This window comes from Rutilus rutilus (genome assembly GCF_951802725.1).
Source record: "Rutilus rutilus genome assembly, chromosome: 10".
NCBI lineage: Eukaryota > Metazoa > Chordata > Actinopteri > Cypriniformes > Leuciscidae > Rutilus > Rutilus rutilus.
In genome coordinates this window covers 37525476-37549695 of record NC_140215.1, presented here as the reverse complement: position 1 = coordinate 37549695, position 24220 = coordinate 37525476, and the positions used below count along the sequence as shown (strand labels likewise).

Sequence of the window (24220 nt, the reverse complement as noted above, 5' to 3'; positions counted from 1 at the left end):
TTTCTTTTGACTTTGGGGATATAAAAGTAGCTGGCTAGTGGCTACTGTCCCAGATGACCTGAGAGGTCTGCTCTGGATGGTTCATAATGCATCAGAAGATTAGAAATTTACTTTGGCCTTAAAATGTTAATTTAATAACTAACTGTAGTATTTTGATATGAATTCTTTGACAGACAGATAGCCAGTGTAAAAACATCAGAACTGGAGTGATGTAATCCACTTTAAAGACACTATCGCAAATTATCCAGCAATCAGTCAACAAAGTACAGCAATTGAATATACAGAACACTTGTCACTGACTACCATTAAATGTCTTGTTACCAACATTATTCATAATATATATTTTTTGTGTGTGTTCAACAGAAGAAAGCCATACAGGTTTGGAACCAAGTGAAAGTGAGTAAATGATTACATGATTTTTTTTTTCTTTTTAAGTGAACTACCCCTATAAGTATCTTTTTATGTTTATTAGAGTTATATGAGTAAGTGATAAAGAATGATTTATAGGGATAGTTTGCTTTGAAATTAAATTTTGGTATGTTTTAGCTTACCTTAAGGGCATTCAAGATGTAGGTGTCTTTGTTTCCGCAGTAGTTTTAATTTTGATATTTTAGGGTCAAACCGTTCTTGTCAGTCAGTCATATAATGCAGGTCTATATGGTCACTACCTGAAAGAGCATGATTGTTGTCACGATTTGTTATGATTTCTCTTACATTAAGAGCAGGCTTTTTGACGTGCCTACATTTGTAATTAAAAAATTTTGGTTAGCAGGAAAAATTGTCTAATGAACAGTTCTGTTTAAAAATCCATACTGAAATCGAACCAAAAGCCTCGTACAGAATCGTTCAATACGTGTATCGTTACACCCCTAAAAAAAAAAGATATATAATTTCAATTATTGATATTAATTTATTAATAATATTGATATAAATTATATAGTCTCAATCTATATTCCGTTAACTCTATATTGGCCAGCTCTAGTGTGCAACCTAGCAAAAGTGAATGACTGTAATTAGTTAAAAATTATTGTCAACAATGCTTTTCTTGAGCAATAATATTTTTCTTTTTCTTATTTGACAGACGCAGTGATGACCAACTTTCCTTCGGCGACTGAATGGGAAATAAAAAATTAAATTTCTGGTCATTTTAAACAAGCACCAGGGAGAGCAGGGAGTGGTGGTTATGAATATAAAGCTAACAATTAATTTTTAAAAATTTTAGTATCTTAAGTCGTTTTACAAATTTTCCACTATTTTATGTTCATTTTTATGTTTGAATGTTGTCTAAGTTGTTAATATAATTGTTCTAAATAAATCCTTTATATTCAATTAGTTTGGATGGATTTTCCTTTATGAGAACCTGTTATATTTGAGTGAAAATCCTTATGCCTCATTTTGTTGTCTATTACATGTATATGTAGTGTAATTGATGTCTATTCTTGGGCTATGGTTAGACGTCTATTAGATTTTCACTGACAGCCCAGATTCAGCCTTGGTTTAGCCTAGACCCATATTGCCTGTCTATTAGACGTATATATGTAGTCGTTTAATAGCCGTATAATTAATGACTAGTTCTTGGGCTATGGTTAGACGTCTATTCTTGGGCTATGGTTAGACGTCTATTAGATTTTCACTGACAGCCCAAATTCAGCCTTGTTTTAGCCTAGACCCATATTGACTGTCTATTAGACGTATATATGTAGTCGTTTAATAGCCGTCTAATTAATGATTAGTTCTTGGGCTATGGTTAGACGTCTATTCTTGGGCTATGGTTAGACGTCTTTTCTTGGGCTATGGTTAGACGTCTATTCTTGGGCTATGGTTAGACGTCTATTCTTGGGCTATGGTTTGACGTCTATTCTTGGGCTATGGTTAGACGTCTATTAGATTTTCACTGACAGCCCAAAATTAGCCTGATTTTAGCCTAGACGTCTAGGCTATGTTTAGACGTCTATTAGACGTCTATTAGACGCAAAATTGCTTGCTGGGTAGTATCCTTCCTTTCACGGGGATACGAAGGGTGCATTTGGCGTCGCTTTAGCCTTCGTCGCGCAGCGATGACGCAACCGGCCTTCGAATACGGACTTCGGAGGATGCAGAATTGAATTGGGACAGCCTTCATCGAGCCGCGGTGACGCAATCGGCCTTCAAATGCGACCTCCGAAGTGTGCAGCCTTTGAATTGGGACGTCCTTCGTCGCGCCGCTGTGACGTTTAGTCGCGCCGCTGTGACGCAATCGGCCTTCAAATACGGACTTAGTTCGGAGGATGCAGCCTTCACTTCCTGGGACACAGCTTAGGTCTGGTTTGATGAAACCCTTTATGAGGAAGGCACTTTTGTGATAGCCTACAGTATGTGTGCTTCCCTCAGCTCGAACATTTCTCCAGCTCGTGAAAGTAAAATCGCAACGATCGTATAGCAGAAAACTAAAGGAATTAAAATACATTTCATGTTCCTGCTTTTAGTTTAGGTAACAAAATAATAAATGGCCAACACAGAAAGAAAATACACTTAACAGAAGTATTTTATTTGTTACCATGCCTTACCAGATGAAGGCCGATCAGAGTATCTCGTGCAATAAACCCATGCGGGCCACAGAGAGTCTTTCCCGGGCGAGGAGCTTTCACCTTCACCTGGGCTACTCAGAGCACTGGATGACTCTGTGCTCCCTCTCTCGGCCTCGGGAACCCGCCCGCTGACCGGAGACGAGCCTGATGATGATGATGATGATGATGAACCCGGGAAAAGCGCGCGCCTGGCAGAAACACCCCGCACTGACGCGCGCGCGCCCCGCTCGCACCTGCAGCCAAAGTCCGGTCTCAGGATATTATCAATGAAGAAGTTCGTGTTTCTGTGCGCGTGTTGCGGAGAGGCCAGAGAAACACTGTCCTCCTCACCCTGATCCCGCTGCTCCTCCATAACAGCTGATTCTCGCTCCTGCGCGTGGATATAACCTGTTCTGCTCCAAATATAACGTTATCTAGGTATCCGTGCCAGCGCGCTAATTCCCCACATGTTGTAAGTCAACTTGTTGACATAACGCTCGCGTGTTGTCTGTCACCTCGAGTTACCCAATGTTACCTGATGAAATCATGTTCACCCATTTACTAAATCCCTTTGCACATCGCCTACTGTTTGCCCTGAATGTCCTTTTGCAGTTTTTCTCGGTCACTTTGGTAGATTTCTTGAATCATCCTTAAGATGTGCAAACCAGTAAATGCATTTCTCAAAATAATTCACACTAACACCACACAATGGATTACCTGCAAAAGCCTGTAACCTGCTCAAAATCCTAGTTCATGTCTCAAAAGTCAGTATGTATGTCAATGAACAGTGCCTGCCATCAGAATGAATAGTCCTTTTGTCATTGTTCACAAACAAGATAGTCAAAATGATTAGTCATGCTGTCAATATAACAGTGTTCAGTATTTTCAGATTTAAACTATGGCTACGATTTATATTTATATTCTTTATATCACAATGACATATGTATATATACATATGTTTGTGTGTTACATTGTCTCTATAAAGTATACTTACTGTATTATGTAAAATGTGGAGTACGTATACAGTATTACAGTATTAAAAATAATGTCTGATTACACACCTGTTCTGGCTACAAACGTTTGAATGATTGAAGACAATGTTGTTCTCCCAACATTCGGCTTTACCTTTTGACCAACCTCAGTCATTGTAAGGTCATGATTGATAACATTGTCTGCAATAGTGTCCTTATTTCGTTAGAAACATGTCCACAATCTTGACCTCTTCCACTGTTTTGCCTCCGTACCCTTCTTCCACCACACATCATTACTCCTCTTCTTCACGGCTGTTGGCCCTGTTTGTTTCTTGTTTCTGTGTTGTTCTTCCATTATCTAAATGTGTGACACTGAGTTGTGCTCTGTCTATATGCTTGTCAAATGAAGCTTCATGAGATGAACCTCTGAGCTATTTCAGAGACCTGGTTGATTTAATGCTTTACATTCCCCTTCATTAGTGAAATGCAAAATTAAAACGTTAAAATGTAGCATGTCATGGGAACCAACAACAGCACATAGATTTAGGCTATACCCATATTTCTATTTATAATGCAGCGACTTTAAATTCACATAATGTTTCACTTCTGAGTAACAGAAATATATATATATATATATATATTGTAAATATTTGTTTGAATGTTTCTGTAATGAGCAATTTTTAGAAAACCAGAATGCCTGTAAATAAACAATATATTAATGACTGGCATTTCACACAATAGTCGATGAAAATACAGTTCCAAACAGCGCCACAGCAGAACAACTGCAATTGTCTAAAAGGAGTATTTGTGTGGGTGTTAAATATATATTTGTGTTTTTGAAAGAATAGGTTGAGCATCAACCAATAATCTCAATAGAACAGGGCCTTGGCGCCATCTACTGGCAATTTTGTATTGATATTTAGTAGTTTAATATTTATTTAGCCTCCTTTCATTTAGGCATTTACAACTCGGTTTAAATGAGCTTGCTAGAAGTTCATAGAACGATTTTTTATAACATAGAAATTCAGAATACAATCAAGTAATGCATCCACTCTACTATAGAGCTTTTTTTTTTCTTTTTCTTTTTTTTTTACTATTATTGTAGCCTATAGCCCATGCATGCTTGTGCATAATTGATATTGCAAAATACATTCAAAGCTTTTTACTGTTGAGATTAGTTTTTTTTTTTTTATGTATCCAAACCTAAATAGTATTTTCTTAATATCCTTCGAGGATGTTAAAAGCTAGGCCTATGTATAGCTATTAATGTGATTTTCTCTGCTGGAAATTACTTAATCTAATTGAATAATATCTTAAATTATCAAATCTTCTAGCCCACACTGTTCGAACAGGGTCTCAAATAAGACAAGTCCATTCAATTCAATTCAATTAAAATTTAGTTGTATAGCGCTTTTCACAATACATATTGTTTCAAAGCAGCTTTACAGAAAATGCATTTCAGAAATGTAGGCCTACATGTAAAAATACAGTTAGTTAGTTAGTCATTTATTAATCCATCATACAAGTAGCTGCATAAAAGTACGTGCGCTATTTTTAAATTAGCCACGTTAAGTATTGCGTTCAGACGGACAGACGTTCAGACGGGCAGACGTTCTCCTCACGCACGTTAACACGTCTGCTTGGTTAGGAAAGAAATGACACAAAGCGAGCGCCATATAGGCTAGCGCGATTTGCCGAGGCAGCAATCTGCACGAGACCTGTCATATAGCCTACACGCTGCTTAAACGCAGAAAGTTTTGACCGCAAAAGATGAGGTAATTTGATCGGATGTCATGTATTTACAGCATTTTACCTGATAGAAATGCATGCTCAGTTTAAATCTTATTTTAAGGTGAGGTAGTATTAAAGGAACGGCAAAATTCAGCATTTTGTTCCCGTACCCTCTTCCGTCACCTCACGTACCCCAGTTTGAGAACCACTGCCTTTACATATATTTGGGCCAATGACGTGACGGGTCATTTTTTTTGTCCAAAGGCCTTAATAATAATAAAAAACAAATATATAACTTCCAAAGTATGTAAGGTAGTACAACTTGATATCTTTTACTGAATCCAAAAAGTTTTAATTATATTTTACTACATATAAAGGTATTTTAAAGATTTTGAAGTGTCAAAAGGTCATTCGGTAAAACCGATATAGTAAATATTTAAATGGAATAATATTGTTTTTAATAACTAAATGAACTACAATAATACAAATATAAAGCAGATAAGGCTCTTTTTTTTACATTTCCCCTTTTCTCCTTTCCCTGTGCAATGTTTTACTTGAATATGTTGGGAGTGTTTAGAGTAGTCCAATAAATGATTACATTTATGAGATCAGTGATCATTTTTTAAATATCTCTTCAGTGGTACACACTATATACTATCTCAACATCAATGTCAAATCAGTTTTTAACTTTCAAATCAGTGGTTAAACCGAATGACTTTTTTGGTGACATTTTTTCCATCTTGTAAAAAATGACAAAAAACAGTGTTAATTGATTGTACAAACCACAAAATCTTATTGTTAACACCTAGGTAAACTAAAAAAATGGTTTCAAATATAGTTATATCTCCATTCTATTTTTTTACACTTTTAAAAACCTTATTCGTCAATGACCCGAATAAGGGGTCGCTGTAAAGCGACCTTGGGCATTGGAAAGGCGCTATATAAATAAAAATAATAATAATAATAATAATAATTATTATTATTATTATTAACCACCCAAACACAATTTAACACAAACTGCATGATACCAGTGGTCTGTGAAAAAGTCAGTAATTATTTAATGCCATATTACAAGGCTGAGGCATTCTTACACAAAAACAAAAAAATTGCACAAACTCTCCATTTGCATTTGAAATTGAACTCACTTCCCTCACTCCGGTAACTGTCCATGCTGGATCTGCCACCTTTGTTTTAAAAAGTAATCACGGAAAGCAAACCAAGGCATTAGCATGAGTCATGACCGCATCCAGCTAGCCAGGCCGATAGACCGCTGTCTGATGGAGATAGGCCCTGTCCCAAATGGAACCCTAAGCACTCGCGGTCTTCCTCTGAGTCCGCACTTTCGTGACGTAATGCCGCTTTGTCTGTCGGGAAGAAGTCTGCTGCAGAGCCCGCATCAGCGCGGACTCGGCAAAAGTGCTCATCAAGGGCGCAAATCGACCACATGGAGGCGCTCGCGAGCACCCTTCTGAGATCTAAAAATGAGAAATGGGACACACTGCGGTCTCACGGACTTAACGGACACGCGCACGTGGCAGCCATTGTAAGTCCACAAGACCGAAAGTGCACATGAAGTGTGCCATTTGGGACAGGGCCATAGACGCGCATGAGCACGGGTGCATAGCGCCCTCTATTGGTCAGCCGCCCCTGGTGTAAACCCTGATAGCAATAGACTCCGGGGCAGATCCGCCCTGGGTGTAAACTGACCATCTAACTAAATCCAAATTTTAAAGAATTTACCTCTTTTTAAAACTAATTCAATAATCAATTTTCCTTTTACAAATAGTCACATTTCTTCTCTTAAAGGGTAACTAAACCCTAAACCAACTTTTTTTTAGTTAATGATCTGTAAGAATGGGGCTTTATTAGTGCGGTTCATTGATTCGAGTAACTTTTTTGACATTTGGGTATAAAGTGTTTTAATTCTACAATATATGGTGTAAAAGCGTCTGAGTGCTGCCCTCTTCAGGTTGAACTGTGGCTACTGCAGTTGAATTTTCCTATTGGATGTTTGCGGTACACTGCGTGACGTAAGCAGGTTCCAGCTCACCACGACCTTGGCAGTATAAAAACCATCTTGTTTCGTCAAAACCACTGTAGCGAGTCAGGAGTTGGAATTGTGAGTATTGAAAACGATCAGGATAGAGTAGAAATGGGCTTCTCCACACAGCTCTCGCTGAAAAGCGACGCAGTGCCAAACGCTGCTCTTCCTGCATGGACTCCACCACCGCAGCGCCGTCTTGATGTGAGTGATCATATATATTTTAATCACAATTTATGGTTAGGCTAAAGTTAATCCTCTGGGGTCGACAAACGCGTCGGCCCATTTTGCTGGATTTTTTCACATAGCGGCAAAGTATGAATATGCCTACAGACACTGTTGACATCAACTGACATCAACAGTGCATAATATTACACTGAAATGAGTTCCGGCAAGATCGCGAACTGAGCACTCGTTTAACCCAGAGCTCCGTTTGTTTGTCCCCAAATTCTCAGACTAGTCCTTCTTTTAATAATTAGAAATTACACCAACACAGCTACGTGGATACGTGACTAAGTTCACTTACTCAGCATGAGTTCCACACTCTGAAATGCCGCTATCTAACAAGATGAAGAAAGCTAATTCAGCAACAGCACTTCCCCTTCATGATTACTGCGCTGATGCCGATGATAACAACATGGAAACCTCCTCCACGTAGGTGAGCTGTCCTCTTCCCGATACCCCTATAAATACCTGTCTCGTGTAAGAAATCTAAAAACGGAACAGAGGTATCTAATGCTATGATCCTCGAAGCTGTTAACAACCTCTCTGCCCAGTTACAAGAGCTCAATGTGCAAATGAAAAGCAACAGTGCCATGATTGCACAAGTGGCCAAAAGCGTGGAGTTAAATGCTAAAGAAATTAAAGACTGCCGATCCAAAACTCAAACTTTGGAAAAGGAGATGAATAGGTTCAGCACAGAGAACGTCGTTTTACAAGAAAGGGTCCTTGAACTAGAGCGTTAAAAACGGCACTGGAATCTGAAACTGCGCGGGATGAAAGAGCAAGAAAATGAGAACACGAGAGAGAGGGTGTTACAGATCCTACTCAAAATCGCTCCGCATTGGGCTGACAAGATAGACAGTGTCGTCGACTCCGTGCACCGCCTGGGCAAAAGAGAGGAAGCTAAACATCGGCAAGTGATAATGCAGTTCACCATGAGGCACTGCCAAGATGAGCTCTGGCGTCTGACCAAGAGATCTGCAGTGTGCAAGGAGCTGAATGTAAGTTTCGCCGAGCACATCCTTCCAGCCGACAGGGAGGCGAGAGCAGCATTGTGGCCTCAGATTAAGCAGGCCAGAGAAGCAGGTCAGCAGGCTTACTTCAGAGGCCCAATTGGATACATAAAGCGGAAAAGGATTGTGGTTCCTTAACCACACATCGTTCCACTAGCATCTCACTGTCTAACGTGAAGAAATTTGTTTACATTTCTTTGAAGGACTTCCGAGTTGACTGTTTTTAAGGGGACGTTGCCCTATGTTCAGATTCCAAAGCAGTTTTCTCCTGCTGATATACCTCGGGTTATTTTTTCTTAAGTGGTAAGTTCCTGTTTAATGTTTACTGTTGATTCTAATTTTTGTTTCATTTCATTTAATGCAAGGGGCCTTAGAGACAGCACCAAACGAAAATCAATTTTCCTCTTCTGTAAAAGCAAGAAACCACACTGTGTCCTGCTGCAAGAGACTCATTCATTCGATACGGATGAAAAATTTTGGTCCAATCAGTGAGGTGATAAAATCGTATTTTGTCATGGAACTAATCGTTCTGCAGGTACTGCTGTCCTTCTGAACAACTTCCCAGGGAAAATGTGTTCTTTCAATCAAAGACTCTTTTATCATCCTAGGAAATATCTATGGTTATAACAACATAAACCAAAACAAAAATCTACTCTCTGAAATTGATGGTCTCGTTAAAAATTTGACATTGCGTTATCCAACAACTAATATTATCTTAGGAGGAGACTTCAATATATGGTATTTAATGAATGGTTAGACCGCTCGCCCACCAAGCTTCATAATCATCGCTATAACCCTCATTTAGTCAATTTCTGTAGCACTCATAATCTGTCTGACCCATGGCGCTCGATGCATCACAACTTAAAAAAAATATCTTGGTTTAGGCCGGATGGTTCAATCAAATCAAGGATTGACTTTTGGTTAATCTCCGACAGTGTAAAAGTATTAGTATCTGACTGTTCTATATCTTCAGCTCCTCTATCTGACCACTGCTTTATTAATCTCACTTTGAAACCCAGTAGTAATCCCAAACGAAACAAGGGTTATTGGAAACTCAATGCCAGCCTGTTACAATCTGAAAAATATAGCCAAGGGATTAAAGACATAATTAATGAAATTAATCAAGACCCCAACCTTCTATCTTATAGCTCCAAATGGGAATTTTTAAAATTCAGAATAAGACATTTTTCAATCTCTTTCAGTAAACAATTGCAACAATCTGCCCTTTTAGAGGAGACCAATTTAACAAGAGAGATAAGTCTCTGCTGTAACAAACCCACGCTTACAGATACTGATAAAAGGAAACTACTTACTCTACAAACCAAATTAAATAATATTTATACACGAAAAGCAAATTGAGCATTTATTAGATCCAGAGCAAAATGGATAGAGGAAGGAGAAAGAAATTCATCTTATTTCTGTAGATTAGAAAAAACTTGCCAGGAAAGGAATAATATAGGATCACTGATCATTAATGAAAATGAATGCTCTGATCCTAAAACTATAATCAATGAAGTTCCCTTTCAAGGGAACTCGAGCTGCGTCGAGACGCGGTGGGAACGCCCTGCGTGATTGCGTCGTGAAGCACGTGTATAATCAGTCCAATGGAAAGACGAGACGTCATAGGCGGGTGACGTCATCGACCAGGAAGCTATAAAGCACCCCTGAAAACAGACCGCGACAGCTTCTGTGCCTTCAGCAAGCGATCTGTGTATTCTGTCCTTGTCATTTTTATTGTTGTCTGTCAAGTTGCAATATATATATATATATATTATGGCAAAAGAGAGCAAGCAAGCATTGTGTTGTTCCCTGCCCGCGTTATATCACGGGTGGGGACACACACTCCAGAGTAAAAGCTTTGTGTTGCTTGTTTGGGAGTGGAGCATGCCAACAGTCAGTTCTCGAGGGGGCTGACTGTGAGCATTGCGAGAAGCTGTCCGTGAGGACGCTCCCCTCCCGCCGGCCGTTCTTCGAGGAGGACGGTTCGGTGCGCGCGCCCCGAGGCGCGGGTCCCGCTGCTGCCGAGGCACGGCGTCGACGCGCATCTTGGGGATCGCAAATGGTTCTTACAAACACCTGTTAGATCCAGTGTTTTATCTCGGGGAGAAGCACGCTCTGCGGTTTCTCCTCCCCGGGATGAGGCATTCATCCTGCGATTTCCAGTTCCGAGGAATTGGTATCGTTAGTGTGTTTTAAAAAAATTAAAAATTTAAATAAAAGAAAATAAGGCAGATGTTTTTGAGTTTCATAACAAATAAATAAATAAGTGAGCTCATAACTCTGTTGAATAAAGAGGAGCTTATAAAGGAGGTTTTATCCTGTGCTGTTGCTAAGTTAAATATTTCTGGCCAGCCAAACATATATGAGAGTGGAAATATAAGAAAAACTCTATATCTCAGCCTCCTCGTCGGGGAGTGCCGTTTTTTCCCTGTCTCCACACTGAGGTGTCGAGATCGTGGAATAAACCGGTTTCTATTTGTGTTTATCCCTAAACTTCTACTATAGTAATGTTATGGGTATAAAGTATCATGGTATGACAGTGCCTCGGGTTAAAGAGACGCTTGCGAGCTATCTCTCTCCCGGGTTGTCATCATAACCCCGATGTTACCCACCAGCCATCATAAATATTAGATAAATATTATTAAGTAGCACTTGTAGGTAAAGTATATAAGGACATGGATGAATGCGAGGATGTAACAGCACTGACGCTATTCGAGAATTGCGTCGTGCAACAGATAAACTATACCGGGGAGGGACGGTTTCGAGAAATCGTTTCTTCTCGGCGTCCTCTGGGTGGCGACTCTCTGGGGAGGGTCGCAGCGCTGTCAGTTCGGTTGTTTCCTGCTGGTGGCCACGGAGTGATATATATATTTATATGGATATATATATATATATATATATATATATATATATATATGTATAGTTTTTTCTGATGTAAAGAGAAATTAAAATATGTCTGTTCTTCTGGACGCTCCGCTTTCAAAAAAACGAAGAAATAACTCTTCAGCGGCGTTCCAGAGGTTTCTTCCTCACCGATCTAATGTTCCTGAGACTGCTGGGCGGGAGCAGTCTCAGCCTACTAAAGCTCCTCGCAGCATAGAGTGCGGCAAAACAGAGATTCGCCATTCGGGTTCATCCACAATCGAAGGTGACTTGGGTGGCGGTCGCAGTCTAGCCAGTTAGAGATATGCAAGATCTGAGGACTGTTTTATCTCTAAAATATCTTGGAAGAAGAAGCCCTGACGCCGAGGCTGCAGGCTTCTGAGGGTGGTCCCCTCTGGGGTAGGGACGGTTTTGAGAAATCGTTTCTCCTCGGCGCCCTCTGGGGTGCGACTCTCTGAGGAGGGTCGCAATGTTGCCAGTTCGGTTTTCCTGCCGGTTCGCCGTTTCAGGATACCGAGGTGTCAGCGTCCCCAAACGATCCTCCGAGGAGGGTCGTAGAGCAGTCAGTTCGGTTCCCTGTCGGTTCGCCGTTTCAGGGCACTGAGGTGCCTGCTTTTTCCAACGATCCTCCGAGGAGGGTCGTAGGAACAAAGCTAGTTAGAGGTAGGCAAGATCTGAGGACTGTCGTTATCTCTAATAAAACTTAGACTAGAAGTCGTGACGCTGAGGCTATCAGGCTTCTGAAGGTTCCTCCGGGGCAGGGACGGTTTTGAGAAATCGTTTCTCCTCGGCACCCTCTGGGGTGCGACTCTCTGAGGAGGGTCGCAGCGCTGCCAGTTCGGTTGTTCCCTGCCGGTTCTCCGTTCAGGGCACCGAGGTGTCAGCGTCCCCATACGATCCTCCGAGGAGGGGCGTAGAGCGGTCAGTTCGGTTGTTCCCTGCCGGTTCGCCGCTTCAGGGCACCAAAGTGACTGTTCAACCAAATCCAGAGGCCAGTCTCGAGAGACTGGTTCCCCTATTAGAATTTCTGGCAGCGTGGAAACTACTGCCACATATTTCTCAGTGGGTCCTGCACACTATAGAAAAGGGCTTCGGAATTCAGTTTGGTTCTCGTCCGCCCAGATTTCTAGAGGTCCTCCCCACAGTGGTGGACCCCGAGCAGGCTCTGGTTATGGAGCAGGAAGTACTGACACTTCTGCAAAAGGAGCTATAGAAGGGGTTCCTCCTCCCATCAGACAGTCAGGGTTTTACAGCCATTACTTCATTGTTCCGAAAGAGGATGAGGGGTTGCGTCCTATTCCAGACCTGTGTCAATTAAACAACAGGCTTCAGAATCTCAAGTTCAAAGTATGCTTACGCTATATATGATTGTGTCACAGTCTCAGTCCGAGGACTTGTTTGTCACAATAGACTTGAAGGACGTGTACTTCCATGTATCTATCCATCCTCATCACAGGAGGTTCCTGAGGTTTGCTTTCGGGGGCGAAGCATACCAGTATCAGGTTCTTCCCTTCGGCCTAGGTTTATCACCCCGCACCTTTACAAAATGCGTGGATGCAGCTCTGGCTCCTCTGAGACTCCAGGGCATTCACGTATTGAATTATCTCGACGATTGGTTGATTTTAGCTCAGTCCGAGCAGATGGCAGTTCGGCATTGAGATGTCGTTCTGTCTCACTTAAAGAGGTTGGGGTTGTGGCTCAACGCCAAGAAGAGTGTGCTCCTCCCAGCTCAGAGGACCACTTTTCCGGGTGTTTTATCTCACAGCCATAAAGGGGGTAAAACTAGGCCAGTCACTCACTGTGAAACAGTTTCAGAGACTGTTGGGGCTCATGGCAGCTGCGTCCAACGTATCTCTTTTGGCCTTCTGTACATGAGACCTCTGCAGTGGTGGCTCAGGACCAAGGGGTTTTCTCCGAGGGGAAATCCGTTTCGCATGATCAAGGTCACGCGGCGATGCCTTCGTGCCTTGGTCATGTGGAAGAAACCTTGGTTCCTCGCCCAGGGCCCAGTGCTGGGGGCTTCTTATCGACGCGTATGCTTTCGACGGATGCTTCCCTCACGGGATGGGGGGCGGTCATGAGTGGCCGCTCGGCGAAAGGTCTTTGGGACCATCAACGTTCTTGGCACATAAATCGGCTAGAAATGATGGTAGTATTTCGAGCTCTCAAATACTTCCTGCCAGACCTGAGAGGTCACCATGTGCTTGTCCTTCTGGACAACGCACTGATGGTCTCGTATACCAGAGCAGATATCCTGTTGAGGCAGGGGCTGAGGCCCGGGGAATGGAGACTTCACCCCGAGGTGGTGGAGCTCCTTTGGGAGAACTTTGGTCAAGACTCAAGTCTACTTTTCGCATCGTTTTATACAACGCATTGCTCTATGTGGTTCTCCCTGACACGTCCAGCTCTGCTTGAACTGGATGCAACGTATTAGGTGTGGTTGAGGCTTCACCTGTACGCATTTCCTGATATCTTTGCTCCCGGGAGTTGCACTCATCTGGAGTTATGGATACTGTGGGCTCGGTCTCTGAGGGGGCCCAGCTCATAGATTCAGGTCTCTCGACTGAGGTCGTGGAGACCATACTCCAGTCTAGAGCTCCCTCCACGAGAAGACTGAATATGCATTGAAATGGAAACTGTTCTCTGCCTGGTGTGGAGAACGCCTTCTGAATCTTGCTATCTGCCCTATGGTACAGTACTTGATTTCTGCAATGAATGTTTCTTTGCTGGGTTATCTCTGAGGAGAGATCCTTATTTGATCTTCTCCGTGGTACATGAGGCTGAGGCCTGCACGTACTTGGATTTGCACCTGGTATGGTGGTAGTCTTTCCTCACCCCTTGCCGGGTTGTATTCCTAGGTCCCTATTAAATTTGTGGGTCTTTTGTGCTGCAGGCCTTCTGTCCTCCACCTTAATACCCCAGATCAGGAAAAACTTAATCTGTTATGCCCTGTCCGGACTTTGGATGCTTATGTCCACAGAGCTCCCTGTGGCGTATATATATAAGAGCAATTATTTGAGACGCTGCGTCGCCTTGCCATACTCCCTGCATGCCTGTGATCGACTTGCTTCGGCTTTTCAGAAGCTGTCACGGTCTGTTTTCAGGGGTGCTTTATAGCTTCCTGGTCAATGACGTCACCCGCCTATGACGTCTCGTCTTTCCATTGGACTGATTATACACGTGCTTCACGACGCAATCACGCAGGGCGTTCCCACCGCGTCTCGACGCAGCGTCTCGTTCCCTCTCTGGGAACCAGGGTTACATACGTAACCTGAGACGTTTTTCCCAGTTCTACTGTGCATTTTGAATAATAAATATATTTCCCAGCTAACCTGAAGCGGTGAAGTGTTCATCTTCTCATTATTATTATTTTTTTTTTTCACTCACTGATCATATTTCATACCTGTTGAGTTTTAATTTATAGGCTAAATGAATTTGACGGATAAACAGGATTTGCTGCTTGTGTGTGTTGCTTGTTGTGGTCTTATCCAACCTTTTAATGCAGTTCAATGAAATATTCATTAATTAAAACGCCGTCTCAGTGTGGACGTAAGGCCAAAACGGAGAGAAAAAGATGCGTTTTCAAACGAAAACCTATTAGTTTGGACAAGGCCTGAGTGAACAGGAACAGAAAACAAGACACATTTTAGAGTCAAAAGCTATTTTACTTTTTTTTTTTACATTTGACAAAAAGAATTTGGTTTCTTATGATGAAACACTTTCAAACATTAGTGGAAAATAGTTAATCTGATTAACTGCATCTGTGTGAGGAGAACTGACTTTCTAAAAATTCCCAAAACATACAAAATGAGTTCTTGGTGTGAGAATATTTCCTCTTTTTATTCAGGCACAGCTAACTCCTACATCTTCACCGTGGTTACAGTCATGAACTTCAATTCCTCGATGTGGACAGGCAAAAATGCTCCACTCAGACCCGGTACAAGCCACATTGTCCAGCAAGATTTTTCCAGTTCCTGCAGGAGATACACGGCAGACCGTTCTGAGAGGGTTTTGGAAACTATAGCCTGTATACCATGAACCGTTAACAAAAACCCGTTAAGCATAGACAGATACATCACCTGCACCGGCCGTGTACACCTGGGTGGCCCTCTGGAAGCCCAACATCCTACACACCACCAACCCATCCACAGTGTCAAAGCCGTCATCACACACCGTTCCCCAGACACCATTATGCAGCAACTCGACTCTTCCACGGGTGGGGCTTCCCACTAAACGAACCCCAGCTAAAGACAAATACACATATATGAGACATGTTTAGGCATTCATATGTCATGCTAAAGTGACTGTTATTTTGTAGATTAGACAAAAAAACAACAACAACAATACAAGAATCTCTGAGAATTTAATAGACGTTAACACTAGCTATGTTTTCATCCACCTATTTTAATGTGTTTTTTGATTTATCGCATACTAAACGGTGGATGGAAACGCCAAGATGTGCATAAATTCTAAAAATGTGCATAAAAACTTGTGCGGCGGATAATTTTGTAATTTTTTATTTAGACATGCGCATAAACTATGATAGAAACACCTTTGCAGAATAAATCCTTTGATGCGCAACAATAACCTCATGTGACTTTGCCTCAGCAGAGGCTGTGATTGGATAACTGGAGTAACCAGTGGACCAATGGCATCACAGCATCTCAACTGTTGGTTTGGTGTTTCTGAAACGCCTGAGTCAAAGACTGTCATCAGAATGATTTGGTTTAATTCCTCCAGAAGCGTCTCACACGATTGCGTTTCCAAACACCAGCATCCGAACGTAAGAGAACATGACAGTGTTTATTGTGTTTCGTCTGACGCTCTGAGACAAACTCATTTATGATGGAGGGAAACAGAGCCTGATTGCAGCAACTTACGGTTTTATTACAGATATAATGTGCCAATTTCCCAGGAAGTGATGATTTTGCTGTCTTGAACACATGGGATGGAAACGTTGCTTTATTCACAAATGTTTTATGCAATTTTGCGCACAAGTTAAATCTGCAACTTTGGATGGAAACGTAGCTAGTGACACACAGTAGTACAGAGAGATGGATCAATATTTATGGAAATTACCAGGCACACCACCCTTGGGTCCTACATCACCCTTCTCACCCTTTGGACCTGTTTAAGACCATCATACATGTACATACAATCAATTCACTTGCAAAACAGTTTATGAATCGCATAGATGCTGTGTACTCACAGATATCATGGATACACACAAAATATGCCAAAACATACCTTGATCTCCCTTTTGCCCTGGGAGAGAATAGGGTAAGAGGAAAGGAAGAAAGTCAAGAAACAGACACAGATTGATGTTGCCTTCTTGTCATTAATAAACTTTTTAATAAACCCACCTGAATCCCCTTTACTGCCCTTTACTCCATTCAGACCCCGAGATCCTGGGACACCTACATACAACATCAAACTCAGATGATGACTGCATGATATAAACCCAGTGTTTACCATCTGTTTTCATGTTTGTCTTTATTTACCTGGCAAGCCTTGATCTCCCTTTATCCCCTGTTGTCCTGGGCGCCCTGAAAACAATTATTTACCCCAAATTATTGGCAACAGCATATATCACTTTTATGTGCATATGTTCTTAGCACTCCTACAATACCTTGAAGGCCAAGGCCACTGTCTCCCTTTGCTCCAGGCGAGCCTTTTTCTCCAGGTGGTCCTCGCAGGCCAGGAGGTCCCTGTGGACCAGTAGGCCCTAAAAGACCAATCAACCACAGGTTAGGGCCCACATGAATGAGGAATTATGAAACTTCATGGGTGAACCATTCTGCCTGAAAACAAAGTCACATTTGCAGGGTACCAGGATGATATAATGAGCACTTGTGAGGAAAAACTATAATCTCTGTATTTAATGAAGTTGCCAATTTGTGGTAGAGTTTAGTGACTTGAAGGTAAATACTGTGTGTGAAAGAATCTGTAGTTTTTGGAAAAACGTATTATCTTTGAAAGTCAACACATATGTTTTCCTTTTTACTTTTGAGTACTTTTGTGTTTGCTGTATAATAGATTCTGGGATGAAACTGCTGTGCAATAAGTTTTCTCCAATATTGTGGTATCAGCTATTTCAGATAAATCAAAGTACACCAGATGTCATTTGTCATAAGTCTGGCTACTGGTATGTTCAAGTCCTCCGGGGAAATTTACGAGTTGGTAAGTTTTTGATAAGTCACTTTTGTCGGAGCAAGATGGCAGTGTACCTTCTCTTAATTAACTACACAAAAATACAGCAAGGTTTTTAAACTCTACTTCTAGAGAACGAAGAACAAATAATCGAATCAGGTGTGTTTTGCTTTTTTATGTTTTTAATTAATTTATAAATCCACTGTAAACTTCATTGTTATATTGTTACAGTATATTGCAGTGTTATATTACATTTGGACCATGCAATTAGATTAATTTGTTGTAAATAAAAAAGCCTGACAATGTCACTGCTAAATACCTTTAAGTAGTGTTGTATTGTTTCTTTCCAAAAGCTTTCTTACCCCTTACACCTGGAGGCCCCTGCCCTCCTCGCTCACCACTGGGACCTTGGTCTCCTTTAGGCCCTGAGGAAGAGAGATTTCAAGTACAAGCTGTCAAAAAGAGTCAAAATGCAGAACAGTCAAGTGTGGCTTTGACTGAGATTTAGTTTTAGTTGTGTTTGATACGGAAAGCATCACTATTACTACTGTTCAGACTAAACAGATTAAAGTGGTTTTGTGGTGTGGTTGTACTTTTGCACAACTGCACTACACTGTAAAAAAATCTTATTTTCTATCAGTAGTAGTAATTAGCAGCTATAGACAAACTATCAAATCATTCGGGTTAGATTTATCTTTCAAGAAGTACCTGGATTTCCACGGGTCCCTGGTGTTCCTGCCAAACCATTCTTTCCATCGGCACCTGGACGACCGTCATTCCCAGGTAAACCTTGTGTGCACAGAGCAGTAGTCATTAGAGCAGTATAAAACTCTTACAGCATGGAAAAATGTGCAAGGCATTTCCACATATATTTTCTGTTTTATTACAGTATGAATTATTAAGGTGGCCTTTCATCATAATAATCAGGCACCTTGTATTCCTCTCTCTCCTGGATCCCCCTTTAAACCTGAAACACCTGGAGACAGAAATAAATACAGTCAGGGAGAGATGTGGATCTGCTATACTGGGATGAGACGTGTGTGAAAGTAAGGAGGCGATTACCAGGTGCACCCGGAGCGCCAACCATTCCCTTTACGCCTGCGAGACCTGGGTCTCCTCTCTGTCCTTTTCCACCTGGAGCTCCAGGCTCTCCTACCCTCCCTGAAATAAATACAATCATTTTCAATTAATTTCATTGTTTTGCAGCATTTTCTTTGTGTACACCAAAGAAGTGAATGCTTTAGCATTACTAACGTACAATTATTTCCTAAGCCTATGCAGCTCGTTAAAACTGATGAAAAATTAAGAGCACAATACTCACACATGCTTCTCAAGAGCACTCACACCCATACACATATGCATACAAATTCATACAGATATACAAAAATACACTAACCTGGTGAGCCAAGGCCTCCTTTCTGTCCTGGGTTCCCTGGTATTCCAGGAGAACCTAATACAGAGCACAGCTGGAGTATAAAAACTGACTGCTCAAAGCATGACATAACAATGACAAAATACTATTCACACGCATCTGTTGGAAAAAAGGATGGAAGACACCAAAGGTCAAATGACAGCTTTAGTTCAGTTCAGTGTTTATGTCTGTTTTGACCAGCAGGGAGCACTAAAACCACACAGGCAAGCCTTTTTCTCCAGGAGGTCCCTGTGGACCAGGAGGCCCTAAAAGACCAATCAACCACAGGTTAGGGCCCAAATGAATGAGGAATTATGAAACTTCATGGGTGCACCATTCTGCCTGAAAACAAAGTCACATTTACAGGGTACCAGGATGATATAATGAGCACTTGTGAGGAAAAACTATAATCTCTGTATTTAATGAAGTTGCCAATTTGTGGTAGAGTTTAGTGACTTGAAGGTAAATACTGTGTGTGAAAGAATCGTCTCGGTTACATATGGTAACCCTCGTTCCCTGAGGGAGGGAACGGAGACGTACGTCGTGGTGAACGACGAATAGGAATCTCGCTAGAGAGGCCAATCTACTTCGAGTGAAATTAAAACAAGCCAATACACATTGGCGTGCAATCATTTGCATCAGCTGCGCAGCCTCGCAGCGCGGGTATTTAACGAGCAGCTGGTGTGATTGTACTTCAGTTTTTTGCTGAGGAGCCAAGCCTGAAAAGCTGGTCGCCCCTGCGGGTAGCAGCAGATGTGGCGACGGGACGTACGTCTCCGTTCCCTCCCTCAGGGAACGAGGGTTACCATATGTAACCGAGACGTTCCCTATCGTCCGGTCACTACGACGTACGTCGTGGTGAACGACGAATAGGAATCCCTACCAAAGCGCCACAGCTGCTGCACCCCATCCAGCGCCCTGTGTAAGCCTCCACACCTTCTTGCCTGGAAGGACGATAGGAGAGGGCTTACACCGAGAGTATCCGTCACTGTTGTTCCGTTATAACCCATACAGTGAGATTATTGGATAACACTGGGAAGCGTGCCCGATCTGAGGGAGGGGAACGCTGCGGGAGCCACATTCTTAAGGAGAGTTATGTGGGAATAGACATATGGACTAACCCAAGGGTTGTACTACATATGAATAATGGGTGACTTAGCCCAAGGGAAGACACGGGCTTCCGAATAGGAGCAGCCGTGGAGAATATACACATATGGGATCCCCGTAGGGTCACACATATGGGACCCAGCCTAGAGCCGGTTCTCAAGGATTCAGCGGATAAAGGCCTGGCACTGGACGCTCCGCCATGTCCGTGCCGAGGGTGTTGGAGGACTCAACAGGTTCAACTCTGGAGCAATAAGGATGCACAGTAGGGTGCAGCAAGCCGACAGAGCCAGTACTCTCAGTGCTTCTACCCGTTTAGGGTGAGAACACGGGAGGACACGGGCTCTACACGTAGGCTATAGTATCTAGCGAACGTGTTAGGTGTCGCCCAGCCCGCAGCTCTACAGATATCTGTTAGCGAGGAGCCACGTGCCAGCGCCCAAGAGGATTCAACGCCTCTCGTGGAGTGTGCATGCAACCTGAGCGGGCAGGGCACGCCTTGAGCTTCGTAAGCCAAGGCGATGGCATCCACTATCCAGTGGGCCATCCTCTGCTTGGAGACAGCCTTCCCCTTCTGCTGGCCTCCGTAACAGACAAAGAGCTGGTCTGAGGTCCTGACGCTTTGGGTTCTGTCCACGTACATACGCAGAGCGCGAACGGGACAGAGCAAAGCCAGGGCTGGGTCTGCCTCCTCCAGGGGCAGCGCTTGCAGGTTCACTACCTGATCTCTAAAGGGAGTGGTAGGAACCTTGGGCACATAGCCAGGCCGGGGTCTCAGTACAACATGGTTGTCACCCGGCCCGAACTCTAGGCACGATTCGTCGACCGAAAAAGCTTGCAGGTCCCCTACCCTCTTGATCGAGGCCAGTGCAATCAGCAGCAAAGTCTTCAAGGAGAGAAGCTTTAAGTCTGCTGACTGCAAAGGCTCAAAGGGAGCATCCTGAAGTGCTCGGAGCACCAGGGAAAGGTCCCAAGAGGGTATGGAGGGGGGAAGAGGAGGATTTAATCATGTACTTTAAGCATGTACTTTAAGGGTGGAGGGAGACAGCCTTCGCTCCAACCCTTGCTGCAAGAAGGAAAGCACTGACCCTATTAAACATCTTCGGGGGTCCTCTCTGCGGGAGGAACACCACTCGACGAACAGGTTCCACTTCAAGGCGTACGCACGTCTCGTAGACGGCGCTAGCGCAGAAGTGATGGTGTTAAGTACCTCTGGGGGTAAGTCACCTAGAACCTCCGCGTCCCGTCCAGGGACCAGACATGGAGTTTCCAGAGGTCCGGACGCGGGTGCCAAAGGGTGCCCCGTCTCTGAGTCAGAAGATCCCTCCTCAGAGGAATGGGCCAGGGAGGGACTGTCACGAGGAGCATGAGTTCTGGGAACCAAGTCCGGGTGGGCCAATAGGGAGCCACCAGAAGGACCTGCTCCTCGTCCTCCCTGACTTTGCACAGGGTCTGTGCAAGTAGGCTCACTGGGGGAAATGCATATTTGCGGAGGCCCCGGGGCCAGCTGTGTGCCAGTGCATCCGTGCCGAGTGTTCCCTCGGTCAGGGAGTAAAACAACCGGCAGTGGGAGGTTTCTGAGGAGGCAAACAGGTCTACCTGAGCCTCTCCGAACTCTCTCCAGATCAGCTGAACCGCCTGGGGGTGGAGTCGCCATTCTCCCGGGAGCACAGCTCGTGATAGCTCGTCGGCCACACGGTTGAGCACACCGGGGACATACATGGCTCGAAGCGACCTCAGATGCTTCTGACTCCAAAGGAGGAGATGGCGGGCGAGTTGCGACATGCGACGGGAGCGTAGACCACCTTGACGGTTGATGTACGCAACGGTCGCAGTGTTGTCCGTACGGACCAGCACGTCTCTGCCCTGTAGCGGCCTTTTTAGGCGGCTCAGAGCGAGACGTACTGCTAACAACTCGAGGCAGTTGATGTGCCAGTGCAGTTGGGGGCCCGTCCACACCCCTGACACTGCATGCCCGTTGTACGTGGCACCCCAGCCGGTGGCAGAGGCATCTGTGAAAACCACAGCATGCCTGGACACCTGTTCCAAGGGGACTCCTGCCTGAAGGAACGAGGGGTCTGACCACGGACTGAAGGTCTGGCGGCACTCCGGTGTGATTGCCACCCAGTGAGTGCCGTGATGCCACGCCCATCTCGGGACTCGGCCGTGAAGCCAGTGCTGAAGCAGTCTCATATGGAGCAGGCCGAGCGGAGTTACCGCTGCTGCCGCTGCCATATGCCCCAGGAGCCTCTGAAAGAATTTCAGTGGGACCGCCGTCCTGCCCTTGAACGTGATCAAGCAGTTCAGCACCGACTGGGCGGGCTGCTCTGTGAGGCGCGCTGTCTGTGCGACCGAATCCAACTTGAACGTGATCAAGCAGTTCAGCACCGACCGAATCCTCTGCCCGGGGGCGAGTTTGCTCTTCTCCCAGTTGACCTGAAGGCCCAGCTGGCTGAGGTGCCTGAGTACGAGGTCCCTGTGTTCACATAACTGATCTCGAGAGTGTGCTAGTATGAGCCAGTCATCGAGATAGTTGAGAATGCGAACGCCCTGTTCTCTCATGGGAACAAGGGCCCCCTCCGTGACTTTCGTGAAGACACGGGGAGACAGGGCCAGCCCGAAGGGTAGGACTTTGTACTGATATTCTCGACCCTCGAACGCAAAGCGCAGAAATGGCCTGTGTCAAGGAAGAATCGAGACATGAAAGTATGCGTCCTTCAGGTCGATCGCTGCAAACCAATCTTGGGGACGGATGCATTCGAAAATGCGTTTCTGCGTGAGTATTTTGAAAGGTAGCTTGTGAAGGCTCCGATTCAAAACTCGCAGGTCCAAGATCGGTCGTAACCCACCACCTTTCTTGGGTACAATGAAGTAGGGACTGTAGTGCCCTGACCTCATATCGGCTGGAGGGACCGGCTCTATCGCGTCCTTCGCCAGTAGGACTGCGATCTCCGCGCGCAAGGCATGGGCATCGGCTGCTCTCACTGTAGTGGAGTGGATGGCCCGAAACTTGGGGGGACGCCGGGCGAACTGAATCGCATAGCCGAGCCTGATGGTCTGAATGAGCCAGCGAGACGGACTGGGGAGCGCTAGCCAGGCTCGCAGAGACCGTACAAGCGGGACCAAAGGGACCGTAGGCGTACCCGGAGTGGGGCAGCGAGGTAGAACACAGGGGCTCGGCTCGGGAGGCTCTCTCTGGGAGGCGGCCCGTAGCGGAGTCTGAGTGTGCTGTGCAACACTTACCTGGTTCCACGAGGCCGGAGGTGCAGGAGGCGGCTTGGTTGCGTTCTCGAACTGCACACTGCTGCCTGCTGGTGATAGAAGAGGCGGATGAGAGTGGTGAGGATTCTCTCCCCCCACTGCTCTCCGGGCCCTCTTCGGACCCAGAGACGGAAGAAACTGCTCTTTTATTGAAAATTTGGGTACCGCTGGTTTTAAGGCCAGCGGCGGAACAAAAACAAAAGGAAACCAAGGATTTTCCACCCGGCCCTCTTCCGGGGGATGGAGCGATGCAGTCATCGTCTCCTGGAGAGCAGTCCCTGCCATCTCTGGGTCGCCCGTCCTAGGGCCGCTTGCTACTGGCTTTGCCGCCCTTCTTAGCGGGGTCCTGGACGGGCGTGGCGGGGCGGCCCGCCTGCGACTGGCTCCACGGCGCCGTTTAGATGGAGGCTGCTGCGGCGGCGCGGGAGCAGGGGCAGACGCAGGAGGCCGCCCTCGGCGACGAGCAGACTGAGGGGCCGCAGGCGGTGGGGTGGGGGCAGCAGCTGGCCGCCGCGGCAGGATGTGTTTGATGGCCTCAGTCTGCTTTTGTACAGCCGAACTGCTGGGCGAAGTTCTCGACCGCGTCGCCGTAGAGGCCGGTCTGGGACACGGGGGAGTTAAGGAACCGGAGCTTGTCGGTCTCCCTCATGTCGGCCAGACACAGCCAGAGATGGCGTTCCTGGACCACTAAGGTGGACATCGCACGACCCACCGACCACGCTGTCACCTTCGTCGCACGAAGCGCGAGGTCCGTCGCGATGCGAAGTTCCTGAAGAACTTGGGGATCGTGACCACCCTCGTGCAGGTCCTTCAGTGCCTTGGCCTGATGGACCTGCAGCAACGCCATAGCGTGCATGGCAGAGGCAGCTTCCCCACAGGCCTTGTAA

At 44.8% G+C, this 24220-nt stretch overlaps 1 protein-coding gene across 7 annotated transcripts in view; it reads right to left on the bottom strand.

Moving 5' to 3' along the window:
- marco (macrophage receptor with collagenous structure) overlaps positions 1 to 24220 on the bottom strand; it is a 444814-nt gene that overhangs the window by 138247 nt on the left and 282347 nt on the right. For 4 of the 7 annotated variants that reach the window (XM_084420559.1, XM_084420560.1, XM_084420561.1 and 1 more), the window contains 5 exons: positions 18954 to 19007; positions 18620 to 18718; positions 18489 to 18533; positions 18266 to 18346; positions 17920 to 17982 (listed from right to left, as the gene is read on the bottom strand). In XM_084420559.1, the coding sequence (XP_084276685.1) occupies positions 17920 to 17982; positions 18266 to 18346; positions 18489 to 18533; positions 18620 to 18718; positions 18954 to 19007 (342 nt within the window). Of the gene's footprint in view, positions 1 to 15060; positions 15382 to 15486; positions 15652 to 16486; positions 16535 to 16654; positions 16673 to 16770; positions 16825 to 16908; positions 16954 to 17036; positions 17133 to 17919; positions 17983 to 18265; positions 18347 to 18488; positions 18534 to 18619; positions 18719 to 18953; positions 19008 to 24220 lie in introns of those variants that run through there. The other 3 variants (XM_084420563.1, XM_084420564.1, XM_084420565.1) reach the window with 3 other exon arrangements.